Genomic DNA, 23806 nt, shown 5'->3' on the forward strand with positions numbered 1-23806 from the left:
GAAAGATGGCAGATGGAGTTTAATGCTGATAAGTGTGAGGTGCTACATCTTGGCAGGACAAATCAAAATAGGACGTACATGGTAAATGGTAGCGAATTGAGGAATGCAGTTGAACAGATGGATCTAGGAATGACTGTGCATAGTTCCCTGAAGGTGGAATCTCATGTAGATAGGGTGGTAAAGAAAGCTTTTGGTATGCTAGCCTTTATAAATCAGAGCATTGAGTATAGAAGTTGGGATGTAATGTTAAAATTGTACAAGGCATTGGTGAGACCAATTCTGGAGTATGGTGTACAATTTTGGTCGCCCAATTATAGGAAGGATGTCAACAAAATAGAGAGAGTACAGAGGAGATTTACTAGAATGTTGCCTGGGTTTCAGCAACTAAGTTACAGAGAAAGGTTGAATAAGTTAGGTCTTTATTCTCTGGAGCGCAGAAGGTTAAGGGGGGACTTGATAGAGGTCTTTAAAATGATGAGAGGGATAGACAGAGTTGACGTGGACAAGCTTTTCCCATTGAGAGTAGGGAAGATACAACCAAGAGGACATTAATTCAGAATTAAGGGACAGAAGTTTAGGGGTAACATGAGGGGGAACTTCTTTACTCAGAGAGTGGTAGCTGTGTGGAATGAGCTTCCAGTAGAAGTGGTGGAGGCAGGTTCGATTTTATCATTTAAAAATAAATTGGATAGGTATATGGATGGGAACGGAATGGAGGGTTATGGTCTGAGTGCAGGTAGATGGGACTTTTTTTTTTTCTTTTATTTATATAGCACATTTTTAGTCAACTTGCATTGACCCCAAAGTGCTTCGCATAATTACATCCACACACACAGGCAAAGGTGGGTGAAGTGTCTTGCCCAAGGACACACACAGGCAAAGGTGGGTGAAGTGTCTTGCCCAAGGACACAACGACAGTATGCACTCCAAGCGGGATTCGAACCAGCTACCTTCCGGTTGCCAGCCGAACACTTAGCCCATTGTGCCATCTGTCGTTCCCGACTAGGGGAAAATAATTGTTTGGCACGGACTTGTAGGGCCGAGATGGACTGTTTCCGTGCAGTAATTGTTATATGGTTATATGGGAGTGATTACAAACAAGCATGTGTTTTGATATCTTTGCCAGCTTTCTCCTCTCTTGTGAAACCACTGGCGCTTGCCTAAGTTCAAGCAGTTGCTCTTGATAATAACTGTTGACACTCAACATATTATATACATATCGAAGAATAATTCGGGACATTCTTCAATTGCCACACTATGTCTACAGTTATCATTTCTCGAGGAGGAAGATAACCTATAAAGGTCACTAATACAACAACAAAGTGAATGGCGTTTGTTTTGAAAATTATTTTGGCTAACCTGATTCTGTAGCATGTCAGTGCAGCAAACTCAAATTATTTCATCATTCTCCTACCTTAGCAGTAAGCTGCTTGTTGTGTTGGCTGGGATTTTGCCTGGCCAATACGCTACAGCTGGAGTTCGATGGCCACCTTCCCACGTAGTTCTTTTGGCTGAACTGCCACCTGAGTCGAATCATTATAATTGAATTATGCAATATCGCAGTCAACGGATTAATAATAGTCTGAAGAAGTGTCCAGACCCAAAACGTCAGCTATCCATGTTCCCCAGAGATGCTGCCTGACTTGCTGAGTTACTCCAGCTTTTTTGTCTTTCCTTGGTGAATCAGCATCTGCTGTTCCTTGTTTCTATAGATTAATAATAAACTTCTTAACTTGCAAATTTACCCAGATTGTGCATTGAAAACTGAGTATTTTCTCTCCCACCCACACCAAAAAAGTTCAGCTGAGCAACTGTATTCGCTGTAATTAACAAGGAGTGTTTCTCATGCAAACCCCTATCACATCATGTAATAACAAGACCTACATCTCCCATTGGGCGAACACTGTGAAAGCAATAATTTACAATGTAACATTTTGCTTGGTATAACCAATGGGATAGTTTAGACTTAAGCACATCCAGCATTAGTTTGAAGGCTCGAGAAATTTGGTAACAATTAAACCGGTGTTGTTTGGTGGTTTTCTTGCTTCTTGCTCCATCCTGGGTGCGGAGTTGGATTCACTGGAGATGATCTTGGAGGGGAGGATGCTCCACAAACTGCGCAGCATCTTGGACAATACAGCTCACCTCCTCCATGACACACTGGTTAACTTGAGGAGCACCTTCAGTAACAGACTGGTTCCACCAAGATGCAGCACAGAATGCCACAGGAGATCCTTTTCCCCTGTGGGTATCAAACTGTACAACTCCCTCCCCTTCTGTCGTGGGATAGACTGACCCTTCCCCCAATCTTTGCATATTCCCATTCATGGATTTTTCACCCGCCACTTTAATTTCATGTTTCATGTATCTTGTTGTGTTTTATGATGGTTGGCAGACCAATTTCCCTCCTGAGATAAATAAAGTTCTATCGTATCATATCGTATCGTGTTGAATAAGATGCCAACAAGTGACAAAAATTAAATCATTGTCGGGATAGCTGATGCTAAACATACTACAGTTCCCGGTTTTATGGAGTAATCACCCAACTGACCTAGAAGATTTTGCAGAGTAGATTTAAAGCGGCAATAAGCAGATTCCAAGGGTTAAATTAAAAGGAATTATTCCACAAACCAGTATGGCAATCCCTGGTACAAAGGTAATTCAATAATTTAGCTCAGTTTTCAAGATGTTCTGAACAATTGACAGGGTGGATTATGTTAAGTACATTTTTGGGTGTGTGTTTTCCAACAGAAATCATGACTCATTCCTAATTGCCCTTGAAAAAGTAGTGCTTAGTTACTTTTTTTGAATTGTTTACAGTGTTATAGTGTTGTTGGGTAGGGAATTCCAGGACTTAAGACTCAGTGGCTATGAAGGAACAATGGAATGTAGTTGGGACATCTCCCAGCATCTCAAGCATCCTTTGTTGCTGCTCTATGCAGTCTGATGGAGCTCCTGGCACAGCACCAGTTTTGGTGGAAGGACATTCTTGCTATTGAGGGAGTGCAGCGCAGGTTTACAAGGTTAATTCCCGTGATGGCGGGATTGTGATCTGCTGAGAGAATGGAGCAGCTGGGCTTGTACACTCTGGAGTTTAGAAGGATGAGAGGGAATCTCATTGAAACATATATGATTGTTAAGGGTTTGGACATGCTACAGGAAGGAAACATGTTCCCGATGTTGGGGGAGTCCAGAACCAGGGGCCACAGTTTAAGAATAAGGAGTAGGCCATTTAGAACGGAGACGAGGAAACACTTTTTCTCACAGAGACTGGTGAGTCTGTGGAATTCTCTGCCTCAGAGGGCAGTGGAGACAGGTTCTCTGGATGCTTTTAAGAGAGAGCTAGATAGGGCTCTTAAAAATAGCGGGGTCAGGGGATATGGGGAGAAGGCAGGAAAGGGGTACTGATTGGGGATGATCAGCCATGGTCACATTGAATGGCAATGCTGGCTCGAAGGGCCGAATTACCTACTCCTGCACCTATTGCCTATTGTCTATTGTGGCAGATAGAATACAGTGTAGAATTATGTGCAGCCATGCATTTTGGTAGTAGGAATAAAGGTGTAGACTATTTTCTAAATGGGGAAAGAATTCAGAAATCAGAGGTGCAAAGAGACTTGGGAGTGCTGGTACTGGATCGAATCGGTGGGAAGGAAGGCAAAAGCAATGCTATCATTTATTTCGAGAGGACGAGAATATAAAAACAGTGATGTAATGCTTAGGCTTTATAAGGCACTGGTCATAATTTGGAGTATTATGAGCAGTTTTGCACCACATTTCTGAGGGGGAATCTGAAGTATATGCTGGCGTTGGAGAATGATCCCAGGATTGATTGGGATACATATGATGAGCGCTTGACGGCACTGGGCTTGTAATTACTGGAGTTATGAAGGATGAGGGGCAAACCTCTTCGAAACTTACTGAAGAGTGAAAAGCCTGGATAGAGTGGATGGAGAGAGGATGTTTGCACTAGTGGAAGAATCTAGGGCCAGAGGTCATAGCCTCAAAATAAAAATACGTACCTTTAGAAAGGAGATGAGGAGGTTTATTTAGTCAGAGGGTGGTGAATCTGTGGAATTCGTTGCCACAGAAGGCTAAGTCAATGGATATTTTTAAGGCTGAGATTGACAGATTCTAGATAAGTAAGGGTGTCAGGGGTTATGGGGTGAAGGCGGGAGAATGGGGTTGAGAAGGAAAGATAGATCAGCCACGATTGAATGGCGGAGTAGACTTGATGGGCCGAATGGCCTAATTCTGCTTCTATAACTTATGAACCAACACACAGCAAAAACAAACACTGTCTGGTGGCCTGTGATAAGTTCCCAACTTTGATCACTTCAGGAAGTTAATACCCACCAACACCCACTCCTCCATCCCACACATTCTCAACCAAATCTGTTTTTCATCTCCTTCCAATTAGCCATTTTAAAGTTTAAAACATTGAAATAGAAACAAAAACACAAATATCTGGATGTACAGCTGTATGTTTAGGAAAGAACTGCAGATGCTGGTTTAAATCCCTGTATCAACATTTAAAATTATGAGACATTTCATTTTTTGGAAAAACAACTTATTTTATCTGTTTTATTACCTTGTTGTGTTTGCCACTTGCCTACAAATGGGCCAGCACTTCCAGAGAACTGGCATTTCTCAGACCAAGGCCCGTTGTCACCTGCATAGGAAAGAAAATTAAAAACTGATCACAAGGAGATGGGTAAAATTGAAAATGCCGGTCAGTAAAAGATATTTATATGAATCCAAGTGTACTGTACAAAATGTGTGCGGAAGTGGCGTCGAAGGACGAGAAGCCAAAGCAAAGAAGTGGAAGCCAAATAACCGAACGGAAACAAAGCCAAAACGCCAAATAACCAAAAGGGTGGGACGTCTAAAAGCAAACTAACCAAAAGGACGGGATGCCTAAAAGCAAACTCACCGAAAGGTCGCTCTGCCAAAACGCCAACTCACCGAAAGGCTGCGTCACCTACAAACCAACTCACCGAGTGGTCGCTCTGCCGAAAAGTCAAATAAAGGACATGATGTCGCCGGGGGGGCGGGACTTGTCAGCTTTGGTCCAGACCCCCGTGTCCATCATATCATTGGCCGATCTCCATCGATCTCCAGGGAGGGTGGGGGTCATTTTCCCACACAAGCCATAGGTGACTGGGCACTCTAAACCCGAGCACCAAGTTGTAAGCGGCCGAAGGAGCGCATCCCTCGGGACAGCGCCCACCCTCCCACGGCCACGGCCGCCTTCCGTCTCGTCTCCCCCGTGCGGCCACACTGGGCTGTGTGTCGGCAGCGCTGGGTGGAGCAGAGGTGTGGGACAGGCTGGTCCCTCCGCCCACCCAGAGTCACTGACCGCAATGCACCGCCATCGGACCCCAACCCCCACACCAGGCACGTGCCATCAGGGTAGGCAAGGTAGGCAGTGCCTACTCTGACTAAAATTATAAAATGGTCATTATTTTATATATATAAAATATATATAAAACATATATAAATTATCATAAATGGTAAAGGCACGGGAGAATTATGATCTCTTAGGGAGGCATAATTCTCCCGTGCCTTTCATCTGCAATACATTAAAAATGCAGAAGTATGTGCTACTCACGTGCCATCGACGATGCTTCAAGCCATCGGTGGGAACGGTCCATAAAGGCAGCTGAAATTCTGCCTTTACACCCTGGACTGCGTGCATGTGCTGCGATGCGCACGTGCACCATCTTACTGCGCATGCGCATGTGCAAGTTTCTTGGCGGGTTTTTCAAAGATGGATATTGATTACCTGAAGAGTTTCTCGAAGCAAACTTACGAGGAAAAGACCAAAATAATTAAAAATGGCAGACCAACGCCGGAACTTAAAGAACTTCAACAGCGCAAAGGAACAAAAATAATTAGAACATTTAAAACAGCTTGGTACAACAGGAAACAAAGAGAGAAGAATGGATTTCGTGTACAAATAATATGGTAAGTAAATTTCTTTGAGCTATATGTTTTTAAATACTTTATTAAGAGATAGGACCTATTGGAGACAAATTACTTGATAAAAGTCAAGAGAACAATCTGCGCATGCGCGGTTTCCAAGATTTTTTAAAGCTGACTGACAGCTCACCGGGGAGAGAACAATCTGCGCATGTGCCGTTTTCAAGATTTTTAAAAGCCACTGCCTACCCTGACTAATTACTCACGGCACGTGCCTGCCCCACACCAGGGCGATTCACCTCCCCCGACCCCCGGACCCAGACACCCACACCGGGTGATTCACCCCCCACCCCGGCCACGGGGACAGACGGGGGACACACACAAATTCCCTGGCGGGCCGATGACAAGTGTGGGCCGATGACAAGCGGGTCGATGACAAGCCCTTCAGCCCACTGGGTCCACGCCGACCAGCAATCTTCGCACATTAACACTAACCCCCCCCCCCCCCGACAACAAGAAGCATGTTTTATTTATTACCGTCTAGTTGCCTGCGTAACGCACACAACAAGCTCCCATGCACAAAACACCAGATAATCTGTAACCTGTATTAACTGAAGATGGACACAAAAAGCTGGAGTAATTCAATGGGACAGGCAGCATCTCTGGAGAGAAGGAATGGGTGACATTTCGGGTCGAGACCCTTCTTCAGACATGAAGACTGAGTCTGAATGGTCTCGACCCGAAACGCCACCCATTCCTTCTCTCCAGAGATGCTGCCTGTGCCATTGAGTCACTCCAGTATTTTGTGTCTATCTTTGGTGTGACAGTTGTCTTATTTCATCGGCATCATGTATTGCACGCATGGAAGAGTTGCTAGACTATGCATCTATTCATCCAAGTGTGCTCTTAATGAAATCTCGCATCTTTGCGAGGGAGGGATGGAATGGATGTAACCACCGGCTAAAGTAAAGGCATGGTTAGGACAGGGAAATAATCCCACCACTTAATTAACCAGGTTCCTGAATGTAAGCACTATTTATACATGAAACATTTTTGTTTTTAAATCAGTAACTCTTTTTTGAGTTTTAATGCGGTGCATTGCGGTCAGTGACTCTGGGTGGGCGGATGGACCAGCCTGTCCACACCTCTGCTCCACCCGGTGATGCTGACACACAGGCCGTCACAGTGTGGCCGCACGGGGGAGACGAGGCGGAGGGCGGCCGTGGCCGTGGGAGAGTGGGGGCTGTCCCGAGGGATGCGCTCCTTCGGCCGCTTACAACTTGGTGCTCGGGTTCAGAGTGCCCAGTCACCTATGGCTTGTGTGGGAAAATGACTCCCACCCTCCCGTGGAGATCGATGGAGATCGGGCAGTGATGTGATGGACGCGGGGATCTGGACCAATCACTGATAAGTCCCGCCCCCATCGACGTCATGCTCGTTATTTGACTTTGGCAGAGCGGTCATTCGGTGAGTTGGCTTGTAAGCGACGCAACCTTTCAGTGAATTGGCGTTTCGGCAGAGCAGCCTTTTGGTTAGTTTGCTTTTAGGCGTCCCAACCTTTCGGTTAGTTGACATTTCGGCTTTGTACGGTTTTGGTTATTTGGCGCTTTGGCTTTGTTTCCGTTTGGTTATTTAGCTTCCACTTCTTTGCTTCGGCTTCTCGTCCTTCAACGCCACGTCCGGGTACCGTACAACATGGTAAGATGCAAGCTTTGTGTGTAAGAAGGAACTGCAGGTTTACAGATACAGCGCCGAAACAGGCCCTTCGGCCCACTGGGTGCACGCCGACCAGCAATCTTCGCACATTAACACTAACCTACACCCACTAGGGACAATTTTTACATTTACCAAGCCAATTAACCTACAAACCTGTACGTCTTTGGAGTGTGGGAGGAAACCAAAGATCTCGGAGAAAACCCACGCAGGTCATGGGGAGAACGTACAAACTCCGTACAAACACCAGTAGTCGGGATCGAACCCGGGTGTCTGGCGCCGCATTCACTGTAAGGCAGCAATTCTACCACTGGATGGAGTAACTAAGTGGGTCAACCGGCATCTCTGGAGAAAAGGAATAGGTGATGTTTCGGGTCGAGACCCTTGATCAGTCTGTCACCCGAAACGTCACCTATTCCTTCTCTCCAGAGATGCTGCCTGACCCGCTGTTACTCCAGCATTATGTGTCTATCTAAGTTGCAAGCTTCTACATATGTAATTTCTAATGCAGTGAGCTTTTAATTTTAGTCAAACTTCAATGGAAAACACCAATGGACACTAGAAAATCAGAACCATCGCAACATCTTTATTATTGTATGAATTTGGATATTTGCCAGTATGAAATGGTACCATACATGACTTAATTCTTTGGACATCAATCATTGAATTGCTTATGCCCCTATCCCACTTAGGAAACCTGAACGGAAACCTCTGGAGACTTTGCGCCCCACCCAAGGTTTCCGTGCGGTTCCCGGGGTTGCAGGTGGTTGCCGGAGGTTACAGGTAGTGGAAGCAGGTAGGGAGACTGACAAAAACCTCCGGGAACCGCACGGAAACCTTGGGTGGGGCGCAAAGTCTCCAGAGGTTACTGTTCAGGTTTCCTCAGTGGGACAGGGGCAAAAGGGGTGTTTCCAGCTCGACCGACTGCCTAATGATGACCTCACCAGTATCTGGCATGCCCTCAAGATGATAAATATCTGTGTCCTCCTGCAGCTAATACACGCTCTCTTTCATTATTCATCACCTTGCATTGCAAACCTACATGAAATATTATAATTTTGTAGGTTTATGCAACATCTACTGTACTCTAAACTAGCTGCTGTTGTAACAGATTATTTGTGCAGTAGATTATTTGCAGAAGTTTTGTAATTTATGGAAATTGCACAAGAGCAAGAGTTTTCTCATCCTGTACAGAAAGCAGAGACAAACATGCAGAGACAGAAGAAGGCAGAGCGTGTGAATAGAACAAAATGTTATTATGCAATACTTTGGCAGCTCACAAAACCCAGCCTTAAAACACTCAAAACTGCACACTTGGTTCCCTCAATAACACCCTCTCTTTCTTTGTCACTTGTTCTCTCACATCATACAGTACATATACACACATGTTTTAGATGGAATGGCCAATGTTACGATACCACTATGCCGCTCTTCTTACAAATATTCACCTGTTAGATGTGTGTTGTTTTTTAACTTATGGGACATGTTTAAGCTCTGTTATAGCCACAGAAGGATTGAAGCTGAAATATGATGAATGTTTAAAATGCACAAGTTCACAACAGATTTCAAATAACATGTATCATTAAGGTGCAAGCATCATTCATTAACTATGTTGCAATCTAACAATCATTTAGCATTATAACTTAGATTAAACATCCACAAATGAGTAAACAAGTTGGATATCCCTATTCCGCTTATTTCAATCAGCTTCTCCATATGTGGTCCATTTTTTTTAGGACTGGAGATATACTATTGTTAAAACAGCAGTGATGTTTTTACATTTCCACTACCTAATGCCCCTGTCCCACTTAGGAAACCTGAACGGAAACCTCTGGAGACTTTGCACCCCACCCAAGGTTTCCGTGCAGTTCCCGGAGGTTGCAGGTGGTTGCCGGAGGTTGCAGGTAGTGGAAGCAGGTAGGCAGACTGACAAAAACCTCCGGGAACCGCACGGTAACCTTGGGTGGGGCGCAAAGTCTCCAGAGGTTTCCGTTCAGGTTTCCTAAGTGGGGCAGGGGCTTTAGGCAGCAATTCTACCACTGTGCCACCGTGCCACCCCATGTATAGAAACATTATGATAATAGTATGTACAGTACAAAACATGAGAATTATTAACTCTATTAGCTGTGGAAGATAAGATCTTAAAAGGATCTGAATGAAAAAGGATGAATACACATCCCCTACCAGCAAACCACACTAGTGTGTTATTTTGAAAATCTGCATTAACTTCCTCCAGGATCTGGCCGATCGCATGGTCCAGCTCTCGTAGGCCGTCTCCATAGGGACCATGTGTGGAGGTGTTAGCAAACTGAGAATCATATTGTAAAGGAACATGCATATGGGCTGGTGCAAAGTACAAGAAGAACGGATGCATGCTCTTCCTAAGAAAAACAGAAGAGGATAGTCAACAGGATCATGAGATTAAAAAAATATTTTTTAATGTGCAATCTGATAATACTGTAACCGAGGCCTTGGTGACAGAGGCAACTTGATAACAGCAGGTTTGCCCAATTGGCAAATCAACCTTTTAACCTTTCAAACACCAGGTCCAATTCAGCTCAAACTGATGAGACAAAACCTTTGAGTTGACAGATTCCAGTATTTCTGACCTAAATGGCTTTGGATGTCCCAAATCCATTTAGGTCAGGAATACCATCAGTTTCAAGAGTGGGCATTTACACTTAACAATGCCTTCAATGTTAAACACAGATCAGGTGAGAGACCATGAAAGGTCAGGGGTTGAGGTTTGGAGGTTCTACTCCATATAGTAGCATAAGTAGTCCATACAGAACAGAAATCTATAAAGTGTGATAACCAATCTTCATTGGCAGAAACTGTGCTATAATTCCTTTAATCCTTGGGTTAAGTAGGGAAAGTCACTTTTCTCCATACAATGATATTTGCGCAAAAAGGTGGAAAGGTCACCCATAAAACAGGAGTCACTTTCATTCCACACTGGTTCACAATGCACCCTCACTACTGGGCTACGTTATTCATGTAAAAATGGGTGATTAATTACCCACAAGTTGTTGCTACTGACATTCAAAAAATCTGTCATATTTACTCTTAGTTGTAAAGTTCTGTTCAAACTACCCTGCATAAGCTAAAGTCATATCACCGTGTAATGTCACATTCTCAAAGAAAAATCTGTTAATGTACAGCACATACTGAGCATCAGGGCGCTGATGTTCGATGTCAGATGGTTACAGATCCAGTTCCATTCAAGTGCCCCTCCATTCTGGAGTTGAACTCCTGGATGAGATCAAGAGACTAACAGGCAGGTGTGGAACACCACGACGGCACACAGTGGGATAGTGGATGGGAGGTGGAATTTAGACAAAATATAACTCAAAAATCAAACTGGTGCTGCAGTAGGGTTGCCAACTTTCTCACTCCCAAATAAGAGACAAAAGGTCAAAATAACGGTAATCTGTTGACCAACTTGGCCATGGCTGGGTGAACGATGAGTTGGCCCGGGTTCTGGACAGCACACAAAGCCCAGCCGGCAGGCCAATTGAGGCGTTTTCGCCCGGGTGCCGGACTTTGCGCACGATGTGGCGCACAAAGTCCGGCACCCCATCCAATTCATGAACTGATGATCGGCCATGAGAAGGAGGGGTGGTGGTGTCGGCGATAAGCAAAGGTCTGAAGGTCGGACAGCTGGCCGGGCTGCCGACCGACGTGGCGACGGGCGAGGCGCTGCTGCTGCACTCCATGGGCTGTACTACATCGGGACAGGTGAAGCGAGGCAGGACCCGGCACTCCGACCCGACAGTCTCTTCGACCCGAGTAGTAGCCGTCAAATACGGGACAAGGGAGGTCCCGTTTGGGACAAACCAATTTAGCCCAATATATGGGATGTCCCGGCTAATACGGGACAGTTGGCAACCCTATGCTGCAGGTACAATTTTGTAGCCAGATTATCACTTCTCCCCAGACGTTTACTTTCTCTTTACAATAGTTACTAGTGCCATGCACCATTTCTGTTGTGGGGGTGGTTGTTTTGGATGGCAATGCATGCCTTCAAATAACCACAGTTGTATTCCAGTTCCACTATGTACCCGTGCCAGTGGCACAGTATCACAAATGTCGAGTTCTGAGTGAGAGATCATAGTCACGTGTTGGATAGTATTATGATTTTTATTTTAGCGTTGTATTAAGTAATGACAACCAGTACTGTGATTACACTTGAGTGAAGGTCATTTTTGGTAAATTGCAGAGTTATGTGTCATTTCTGTTGAATGATTTATTGGCTTTCACTCACCTCGCTTTCTGGATGAATTGTATGACTTGTTCTGTATATCTCTCTGTCAGGCTGCTAAGATTGACCGGTTGTTCTATAATCCTTTTATTTTCAAGGAGTGGCAATGCTACACCTCTTGTATGTGGGTTGACTTTCCAGCTAAAACAGAAAAAAACAGGGGAACATAAGCATTTGATTTTGGGTTTAAAACAGAAAGGTTATGCCTTGCGCTAAATGTTATCCTATAATGGTGCGTCGTGGACGGCTTGATTGTATTCTTGTGTAGTATTTTCATTGACTGGATAGCACACAAACTAAAGCTTTTCACTGTACCCCAGTGCACGTGACAATAATAATAAATTAAACTAACCCAAACTAAACAATTCAACCTAGGGATTTTGTAAGGCTTTAAATAAAAATATTTACCACATAAACTTTGATGCAGTTTCAAGTAAAGCTTTTAAAATGCCACACAAAGAAGCATTCATCACTTCACTAACAAATGCAAGGTATATATAGATTTGATTACAGTGATAACGTTGAAAATGCTGTCTCATTAGTGATAACTAGTAAGTATGCACATGACTATTTTGGTACAGCAGCCAACACTCTGATTGATTTCTATATTTTGGGCGTAGGTCCATACTAATGAAGCACGCAATGTTTCAATTTAATTTTTGTCTCGGTTAAGATCCCATCTCCTTCTTAACTAGTTTCTGAATAATTAAAATTTACATTGGATCACCCTGAACTGGCTGGAACTAATTTGGCAGTGTGACTCTTCAACATAGTCTTTTCTTTGCAGTCAAGAATTTTAAACTACATTTTGAACGTACTTTTAAACCTGAACCATTCATAACATTGTTCAGTCAGAAATGTCAAATGGATGAACAAGTCATAGAGTCATAATGCACTGAAACAGGCCTTTTGTCCCAACTCGTCTATGCAGACCAGATTTTATGAACAGGTACTTTGGATTCATCTTCACTAAGGTGGACACAATCTCCCTAATGTACTAGTGGCCAGAGGATCTAGGGTGACGGAGGAACTGAAGGAAATGCACATTAGGCAGGAAATGGTGGCTAGACTGATGGGACTGAAGACTGATAAATCCTCAGGACCTGATGGTCTGCATCCCAGGGTACTTAAGGAGGTGGCTCTGGAAATCGTGGACGCATTGGTGATCATTTTCCAATGTTCTATAGATTCAGGATCAGTTCCTGTGGATTGGAGGGTAGCTAATGTTATCCCACTTTTTAAGAAAGGCGGGAGAGAGAAAACAGGGAATTATAGACCAGTTAGCCTGACATCGGCGGTGGGGAAGATGCTGGAGTCAATTATAAAAGATGAAATAGCGGCACATTTGGAAAGCAGTAGCAGGATCAGTCCGAGTCAGCATGGATTTATGAAGAGGAAATCATGCTTGTGTAGCGTCACCAAACGTGGTGAATAAACAGTTGCTTTATTCAGGTGTTAAAAGTAAGTTTGGTCCACTAACATAATTGCCATTGCTGCTGTAGCTGAGCGAGGGTGTTGTCTCGAGCTCAACTACCTGTTGACTGGGCTGATCTCAAGGTGAGATATGCTAATGTAGCAGGACACTCCCCTTAGCTCTTGACGTCACGTGACAGCCTTCGTAACTACTGACGAGGATTCAACCATAAGTGGTCTGTGTATCAGCTGACGCCACAGGACCCCCCCCAGAACCGGAGGAAGGAATAGAATGCGCTAACCTTCTACAAGAAGGTTCGCAAGCATGGTCGAGGGCGGCTCCTGCATGTGGGTCGGGGGCACCCCGGGCGTGGGTCGGGATGGAGGGGCCCGCGGGCGTAGTCAACGTTCCAGCTGTGGGCGATCCCGAGGGGTGCGAGGAGATCAATGCAAAAGCTGCCGGACTAATCTTCTGGAATTTTTTGAGGATGTAACTAGGAAAATGGACAAGGGAGAGCCAGTGGATGTAGTGTACCTGGACTTTCAGAAAGCATTTGGTAAGGTCCCACATAGGAGGTTAGTAGGCAAAATTAGAGCACATGGTATTGGGGGTAGGGTGCTCTCATGGATAGAAAATTGGTTGGCAGACAGGAAATTAAGAGTAGGGATTAACGGATCCCTTTTAGAATGGCAGGCAGTGACTAGTGGGGTACCGCAAGGCTCGGTGCTGGGACCGCAGCTATTTACAATATACATTAATGATCTAGATGACGGGATTAAAAGTAACATTAGCAAATTTGCAGATGACACAAAGCTGGGTGGCAGTGTGAACTGTGAAGAGGATGCTGTGAGGATGCAGGGTGACTTGGACAGGTTGGGTGAGTGGGCTGATGCATGGCAGATGCAGTTTAATGTGGATAAGTGTGAGGTTATTCACTTTGGTGGCAAAAACAGGAAGGCAGATTATTATCTAAATGGTGTCCAGTTGGGAAAAGGGGAAGTACAACGGGATCTGGGTGTCCTATTTCATCAGTCACAAAGTAAGCATACAGGTATAGCAGGCAGTGAAGAAAGCGAATGGCATGTTGGCCTTCATAACACGAGGAGTTGAGTAGAGCAGCAAAGAGGTCCTTCTTCAGTTGTACAGAGCCCTAGTGAGACCACACCTGGAGTATTGTGTGCAGTTTTCATCTCCAAATTTGAGGAAGGACATTCTTGCTATTGAGGGTGTGTAGCGTAGGTTCACAAGGTTAATTCCAGGGATGTCAGGACTGTCATTTGATTGAATGGAGCAACTGGGCTTGTATACTCTGGAATTTAGAAGGATAAGAACGGATCTTATCGAAAAATGTAAGATTATTCAGGGTTTAGACATGATAGAGGCAGGAAACATGTCCCCGATGTTGGGGGAGTCCAGAACCAGGGGCCACAGTTTAAGAATAAGGAGTAAGCTATTTAGAATGGAGATGAGGAAAAACATTTTCACACAGAGAGTTGTGAGTCTGTGGAATTCTCTGCCTCAGAAGGCGGTGGAGGCTGGTTCTCTGGATGCTTTCAAGAGAGAGTTAGATAGAGCTCTTAAAGATAGCAGAGTCAGGGGATTATGGGGAGAAGGCAGGAACGGGGTTCTGATTGTGGATGATCAGCCATGATCACATTGAAGGCGGTGCTGACTCGAAGGGCCCAATTGTCTATTCCTGCACCTATTGTCCATTGTCTATTATAACAGAGCTAATCCCATTTGCCAGTGTGTTGCCCATGTCTCTCTAAATCTTTTCTACCCATGTCAAAATGTCTTTTAAATGTCACCATTGTCTTGACTTACACAGCATCCTCCAGCATCTCATTCTATATACACACAACCCCCCTGTCCAAAGAAATTTTCCCCTCAGGGAAATCCTGGGAAAAAGACTTTTCATCTTTTTTTTGCCCCTCACGATTGTTTTATACCTCTGGAAGGTCATTCCTCAGCTTCCTAAACATCCCAGCCTTTCATAACTCAAGCCCTCAAGTCCTGACAACATTTTGGTGATTTTTTTGTACCCTCTTTCCAGCTTGATGACATCCTTTCAGCAGCATTGTGATCAGAACTTCATGCAATTCTACAAATTTGGTCTTGCCAGCGTTTTTTTACAGCTGTTACATGACATCCAAATTCCTGTATAAATGCACTGAGCGATAAAGGCAACGTGCCTTATTCAACACCCTGTTCACCTGTGTCGTAAGTTTCTGGGAATTATATATATGTACGTTTATATTTATATTTGTGGACGTAGACCAGAACATCACGCAAACCAACCTCCCTTCCATTGACTCCATCTTACACTTTACGATGCCTCGGCAAGGTCACCAGCATAATCAAGGATGAGTATCACCCCAGTCATGCCCTCTTCTCCCATCTCCCATCAGGCAAGAGGTACAGGAGCGTGAAAATGCACACCTCCAGATTCAGGGACAGTTACTTCTCAGCCGTCATAAAGCAACTAAACCATCCTATCAACAAGTAGACAGTGGTATTGGAGACCCTCGGACTACCTTTAATCGGACTTTACTTGACATTATCTTGCACTGAACATTATTCCCTTCATACTGTATCTGTACACTGTAGACGGCACAATTGTAATCATGTATAGTCCACTGACTGGATAGCATGCAACAAAAAGCTTTTCACTGTGTCTTGGTAGACATAACAATAAATTAATAAACTAAACCACAAGGTATGATCAGTAATAGACAATAGACAATAGACAATAGGTGCAGGAGTAGGCCATTCGGCCCTTCGAGCCGGCACCGCCATTCAACGTGATCATGGCTGATCATCCCCAATCAGTCCCCGTTCCTGCCTTCTCCCCATATCCCCTGTCTCCGCTATCTTTAAGAGCCCTATCTAGCTCTCTCTTGAAAGTATCCAGAGAACCGCCCTCTGAGGCAGAGAATTCCACAGACTCACAACTCTATGTAAAAAGGTAAGTTTGCGGATGACACAAAAATGAAGTAATAGATATATAATCAAAGTGAAAAGAATTAAGAGTGACATAAGAAAAATATTTTCTTCACAGCATGTACTGTAGATGGAATCCGAGATGCATATCCTGTGGATGCGGTGGTGGCAGATTCCTTCATGACCTCCAAGTGGGAACTGGAAAAATATATAAGGTGAAGAAAGTGCTAGGCCTCAAAGAAAGGGAGAAGAGTGTGGAATGAATGAGTTGATCTGGCAGAGTGTTGGCACGGACACACTAGGTCAATTAGTCACCTTCCGTGCTACAGATTCTAGCTTCTAAGAACCAGAGGCAATTTTCAGCTACATCAAGCATCTCAGGTAATACTTATGTGCAACTGTATACTCATGCTTAACAGTTCATTTGATTCCAAAGATGCTAACTGTCAATGGTTAATTGCATATCTGATTGCTACTCAGACTGGTTTGGATTAGAAAATACTACCTTTCCATTACAGGATCCTTGGGGCATGGTAGGCTTGGAGGAATATTGTACCCAGGATCATCTGTGCAACCCATGTCATTACTGTAAGGGATTCCAAAATAGTAATCAAAACCTGTAATAAACAAAAACAATGGTTAATGTTGTTCACCATGGCTTAGAAACAAGCAGCTGCAGATACTAAAAAACACATAAAGTGCTGGAATAACTCAGTGGGTCAGGCAGCATCTCTGGAGACCATGGATTTGTAATGTTTCAGGTCAGAACCCTTCTTCTGACCTTTCTTGTGTATATAAACATCAGCTATCCATGATCTGCAGAGATGCTACATGACTGAGTTATTCCAGCACCTTGTGTCTTTCGTAACCATGGCTTATATATGTCGAGAATACTTTCACTCACATTCCTTTTATATTTATGTTGAAAGTCTGTAACGGAATGAATATAAATCAGGTGTAGTCTTAGACTGCCATATTTGACTGAGTTAATTTTTTGGGAGTGTTTACCGCTCTCTTTTAAGTCGCAAACGACACCTATTCACTGTACCTTAATTAGTACATGTGACAATAAACTGACCTTGAAACCATGAAACCTTTGAAACCCTTTATCAGAAATTAAGTACTGGTGAAGATTACTAGTTGGAACACTAGCAGTTGAATTAACAAAAAGGTCAAAAAGACTATGGTTTATTATCAGAAATGTCAATGCTGGCTTCCCAAAGTGTTGGAGGAAGCTCAAGGGGCCATTTCCTGTTTCGATTTCTTGAATAAACTAACACCATTTCATAGGAAATGGACAGGATCAACAAGCATCTTCTCACCACTCCCAGATCTATGGACTCTTAATGGTCTTGATTAATTGATTGAAACATACAGAATGGAAACAGGCCCACTCAGTTACCATAGCTTTAATGATGTATTCCAGCTATTTGCTTTACTGTAGATGCAATCAGAAAGCTAACAGCTGATGTCAGTCAAAATGGCCCATAGTTTCTTATTTATCATGCAACACTTTATTGAATAGTGATGTTAAATTTAATACTGTCCAGCTTGCTGGGACTACTCCAGAATCAAGAGAACTTTGGACGATCATCACAAATGTGTCCACTACCTGGATAGCCACTTCTTTAGAATGCTAGGATGCAGAATATCATATCTCTAGGATATGTCATATTTTAATCATCCTAATATCTCTAGATATTTCTTTTTAGTAATATTAGTTATTTAAGCTGCTCACTGCACCTAGAACATCAGATTGCATTCTGCCTTGTTTTGTTTGTGCATTATGCAGTGAACACAGAGGAAAAATACATTTCCCCACAGATTCGCCAGAACTGCCGTCATTTCTTTGTTTCCCAGATAACCTTTCTGATCAGTTCTCAATGGGGCTCATATCTATTTTTGCTACTCCATTAATTTTCACGTTGCTGTAGCATTCAGAGAATCATTTCAGTATTTATCTTTAGTTTTGGCAAAGAGGCAGATTTCAAGAAGGTTTTTAAGGAAAAAGCAAGCCCCCTCCTCCCCCTCCACTCCTACCACTGGCTACGCAATTCACAACTTTTCTATCCCTGAGCTTCACAATTCACAAATCCTTATCCTTTTGGGCTCACACCTGTCTTTACATCCCTGGCCTTTGTCCAACAATCTGCCAATCAAAAAAAAAACCCTTGACACTGTTCACCTATTACCAGCCATGTTCTGTCCTGCTCCTCTTCTCTTCCAGCTTTCTTTTCTGCTCCTGCTTCATTCAGTCTGAAGAATGGTCCCAACCTGATACTTCACTTAACATGTTTTCCAGAGATGGTTCAATTATTTTTTATTGTCACGTATGCACAGCATAGTGAAATTCTTTTGTACAACCCACAAATGCACAGTCACCACATTGCACAGTTGCTGCCTGACCCGTTGAGTTCCTCCAGCACTTTGTGCTTTTCTTTGGTAAACCAGCATTTGCAGTTCCTTGCTATTACAAGATGACGGATATTGTGGAATAATTTTCTTGTGTGACTTGTCACCTTTCAAGCTGTTTCCCATTTCAGGACCATATTGCAGACTCAGTAGCACCAGTGGACATTTTCAAGAGGGGGCAATTACACTTAACAATGTCTTCCCTTTTGTTTAAATACAAAGTGTGGAGTGGTGACCTACTGGCAAAGGGATGAAGGTTATAACAGGATGACAGGAAGATTCTAGAATCCACCTTTGAAGCAGAGCTTTGGCACGGTGTCACTTTTGTCACGATTATTTTTCTTTGCTGAATTGCCACCATACTCACTAAAAGTGAAAAATTTGCGGGAAAAAATGTTACCAATTAATCCAGTCGATAGATTAATTTACGGGTGTTAGAGGATATGAGGAGAAGGCAGGAGAATGGAGTTAGGATGGAGAGATAGATCAGCCATGATTAAATGGCGGAGTAGATCTCTCCATCCGGAAGTGGCGGCGCTGCCCAAGCAGCTGCGGCTCGCCTGCAGTCCGTCTATCTTTTTCTTTTGTCTTGTTGGACGCATGTTTTAGTTTATTTTTAGTTGTGTATGTGTGGGGGGGCGGGGGAAACTTGTTTTAGTCTCTTCCTTCGGGGGGTAGCGACCTTTTCTTTGCTTTATCTCCTTCTCCCTCTGCGCTGAGGCCTAATTGCAGAGCTGGCGGCCTCCAATTGGGACCGACCACGAGGCTCCGGAGGCAGAGCCAGGACTTACCATCGCGAAGCTGGCCGACTTCGGGGCTGTGGTGGCCCTGCGGCAGCGGCCCGACTTCGGAGCCTCAGAGGCTTCGGCCGCGGGCCCAGTGGACGACAACATCGGGTGCTCGCAGGTCCCAGGTTGGTGACCAATTCTCCGGAGCTCCCGCAACAACAGCTTCGTCCGCTGGACTGGAGGGTGGCATCTCCATCCGCCCCTGGCCGCGGTGTTTGAACCGGCCCGTTCGCGGAGCATGGATTCGGACTTACCATCACCAGTTGGGGGGGGGGGCCCAACATCGAAAGCCTGGATCGCCTCAACGCAGAGGGAGAACAAGGAAGGAAGAGACAAGGACTTTAAGACTTTTGCCTTCCATCACAGTGAGGAGGTGCCGGTAGACTCACTGTGGTGGATGTTAAACTGTGTTCATTGTGTGTTCTGTTATTTTATTCTCTGTAATGACTACAAAGGCATGTAATTTCGTTCAAACCAAAAGTTTGAATGACAATAAAGAATACTTTATACTTTATAGACTTGATGGGCTGAATGGCCTAATTCTACTCCTATCATTTATGATTCCTTATGATCTTATCCAATTCACATTTGTTTGTTATCATTAATTTAGGAAAGCAGTGCTAATATTACGTTGGTGATTCTTTTCTGTCATTTGAAATACCTAGAACAGGGATGTTTTGGCAGCATGCATGATGAGTTGGAGCAGGCAGCATTTGCAGACTTTGCTGTAAAGTAATCAGAAAACTAATTATAAAAAAGGTTTCAGGCTTCTTGCCAGAACTCATTAGCTGATTACCTAAGTACTTCCAGCAGTTAAATTAGCAACACCAGATTTCCTCCACTCTCTGCTGCTGCTTCATTTCTGAACATGGCTCCCTACAGTGCAGAAAAGGTGAATGTGATAATTTAATAGCCAACATGATTTAAGTTCTCTGTGCTCTGTCGAGGCAATCTTTCAGTCATCTTTCTGGAAAAATTATACCTAATCATGTTAATGCATGCGCTGCCATTAATAACTTCTTCCTCGGCGTTCCATGCAAGGTGACACCGAAGCATATTTTATTCGTAGCTATAACAAATAGGCATGTTGGCTCAGGTGTTGGCTCAGGTGTCTGTGTTTTCTTGTTACTTATCCCATATCCTCTTAAAAGTTAGGAAAAGCTGAGCTCTGCAATGTACTATTTACAACGGTAGTTTAGTTTAGTTTAGAGATACAGCGCGGAAACAGGCCCTTCGGCCCACCGAGTCCGCACCGACCAGCGATCTGCGCACATTAACACTATCCTTCACACACTTGGGACAATTTACACGTACACCAAGCCAATGAACCTACATACCTGTATGTCTTTGGAGTGTGGGAGGAAACTGAAGATCTCGGAGAAAACCCACGTGGTCACGGGGAGAACGTGCAAACCCCGTACAGACAGCACCCGTAGTCGGAATCGAATTCGGGTCTCCGGCGCTTTTCTATTTTCTATAAATTCCAGAAAGCTCAGCTTTGGACTTAATTTCTAACAGAAAAAATCTTACTTACCACGAAAGTTAGGGTGATAAGGCCCGTAATGTCCGAGGTGCCATTTACCTGCATGAAATAAATAAATATATTTGAAGTTATTTTTGACAAAGTGGTCATAATTTTACTGATAAGCATTCTTATATTAAATGAAAAAATGTTTTACCACCATTGTTACTGATTACTTTGAAATAGAATTTGAAATAATTCTGACATATTTAGACATGGAGGAATAAGAACAGGTTAGATTGGGGGGGATCAGAGATGCTATCATGCAGTGCACCTTTACGTGTGCTATGCACCAGAGTTGATTGGAAAACCAATTCTGAATGCAGTTGGATACTCTCTGCACCTTCAACAAAGTTTAATGTTGTCGAGTCTGAAGAAGGGTCTCGATCCGGAACATCACCTATTCCATTTCTCCAGAGATGCTGCCTGACCCGCTGAATTACTCCTATTTTTTTGTGTCTATCTTCGAAATAAAGCTGTTTTTGGTTTCTCTGTATGTATTATTCACTAACACGCAGGCGTGCAGTAATATCCAACATCACTCACAGCATCTTTCTATTAAAGTTCTAGAAATTAAACTATCCACTCGTAGCAATCGGATATAACAGACCACATGTCTAGAAGCAAACTCGTCAACAACTTTGAGACCCGCTTCAGTGTTACTTAATCATTATTGGCTTCTGCAGGTCACAGAATATGTAATAAACCAGAAAGTTCTGGAGAAGCTCATTAGACCAAGCATCAGCATTCCAGAAGCTGCAATTTTTCTAATTTTCAGTCATAGTGCATGGAGTCTGACACTTGTTGTAGCCCGCAGGAAGGTTTCCTTAAGTTTTTTTTGTTTTTTTTGTGTTTTTTTTTTGTTTATTTTATTAGAAGTTAATACAATACAAAACAATACAGTGGCACCTAATTTTAGGTGCCAACTATGTCATACCGTAATCCATTCTATGTACAACCTCTAGTTTTATGTTATGAGAAGGAAGTAAGCAAGACAAGAAAAAGAAAACAATAGAAAGGGGAAAGAGTGGAAAAATAGATGGTAGAGAGTAGAAAAATGTGAACTGTGGATATAAAAATAAAAATAAAAAAATAAAATAAAAAAGAAAAGGTGGAAAGTAGAAATAGAAGAGAAGGCCCCTTAAAAGAGAATTTTTCAAATCTATATTCGGAGATGTAGATCTATCCACGTCATGAACTGAAATCAGCAATCCTTATGGTACCGCTGCATCACATGATTCCAAAAAGTCGATGAAAGGAGACCAACTCCTTAAGAATTGGTCATATTTATCTATTAGTCGGAGTCTCATTTCTTCAAGGCGTGCTATGTCCATCATATTCCTAATCCACATTTTAACAGTTGGTATGGTTGTATTTTTCCAAAATTTAAGTATCAATTTCTTTCCAATTATTAACCCATAATTTAAAAAAAACATTTTGGTCTTTATTTAAATTGGTATCTTCTCCTATTATTCCAAATATAATCCATTCCATTTTGGGTTCTATTCTTGACTTGAAGAGCTTTGTAAATATATCAAATATATCACTCCAAAATTTATTCAACTTTGTACATCCTACAAATGAATGTGTTATATTAGCGTTTTGAAACAAACATTTATCGCATCTGGGAGAGACGTTTGGATAAAATTTATTCAACCTCGTTTTTGAATAATATAGTCTATGTAATAATTTGAATTGAATTAAATTATGTCTTGTATTAATAGAACAGTTATGTGTATTCATCAAATACTTTTCCCATCTATCCTTCGAGATCTTTATCAGCTCATGTTCCCAATCTTCCCTTAGTGCTTCTGTTGAGGGTGATTCTCTATATAATATATTATTATAAAAGTATGATATTAATTTTTGTGAATCAGCCTTAATATTCATTGCTTCTTCTAAAGGGTCTAAAAATATAGTTTGAAATCTATGTGTATATTTCTTCATAAAGTCACATACCTGTATATATTTAAAATATTGATTATCCTTCAATTTAAATTTTAATTTTAATTGTTGAAATGATAACAGTTTACCCAATTCATACATATCCCCTACTTTCCTAATCCCCAGTCTATCCCATTGTTGATATGTGTTGTCGATGAGAGAAGGTTTGAATGCGGGGTTGTTCAATAGTGGGGTTAGTACTGATAAATTATTTAATTTCAAGGATACTGTATTTGTTTCCAAATTCTTATTATATTGTGAATAATTGGGTTCTTCTTATATATTATACTATTCAATTTTATCGGTGAGAGCAGGATCGTTCCTATATCGTGCGGATAGCACTCCTCTTTCTCCATTCTTATCCACTCCAACTGCTGAGTGGAACTATCCAGCCAGTACATTATGTTCTTAATATGCACTGCCCAGTAGTAATACATAAAGTTAGGTAATGATAAACCCCCAACTTCTTTAGATTTGCACAAATGCTTTCGTTGAATTCTATGTGTTCTGTAATCCCATATAAAATTAGTGACAGTGGAATCTAGTTTTTTGAAAAAATATTTTGGAATATATATTGGGATCGCTTGAAACAAATATATTAATTGTGGTAAGAAAGTCATTTTTATAGCGTTAATTCTACCTATCAATGAGAGCGGAAGTGTTTTCCAAAATTTAATCATATCATTCAGTTTATTTAATAGTGGTATAAAATTGGCACTAAATAATGATTTGTGTCTTCTCGTAATTTGAATACCCAGATACTTGAATTTTTCTGTTGCAATTTTGAAGGGGAATTTTAGTAAGTGTCTCGAATCCTGTGGTTTTAAAGACATAATTTCGCTTTTATTCCAATTTATTCTATATCCTGAAAAGGAGCCGAATTCCTCAAT

At 42.6% G+C, this 23806-nt stretch overlaps 1 protein-coding gene across 1 annotated transcript in view; it reads right to left on the reverse strand.

Moving 5' to 3' along the window:
* Nucleotides 1-23806, reverse strand: part of arsg (arylsulfatase G) — a 72660-nt gene that overhangs the window by 19521 nt on the left and 29333 nt on the right. The window contains exons 4-9 of the mRNA XM_033044331.1: nucleotides 20985-21032; nucleotides 16756-16867; nucleotides 11900-12037; nucleotides 9820-10016; nucleotides 4592-4672; nucleotides 1415-1523 (exon numbers count right to left, since the gene is read on the reverse strand). Coding sequence (XP_032900222.1) covers nucleotides 1415-1523; nucleotides 4592-4672; nucleotides 9820-10016; nucleotides 11900-12037; nucleotides 16756-16867; nucleotides 20985-21032 — 685 coding nt within the window. The remainder of the gene's footprint in view (nucleotides 1-1414; nucleotides 1524-4591; nucleotides 4673-9819; nucleotides 10017-11899; nucleotides 12038-16755; nucleotides 16868-20984; nucleotides 21033-23806) is intronic.

This window comes from Amblyraja radiata, chromosome 26, assembly GCF_010909765.2.
Source record: "Amblyraja radiata isolate CabotCenter1 chromosome 26, sAmbRad1.1.pri, whole genome shotgun sequence".
NCBI lineage: Eukaryota > Metazoa > Chordata > Chondrichthyes > Rajiformes > Rajidae > Amblyraja > Amblyraja radiata.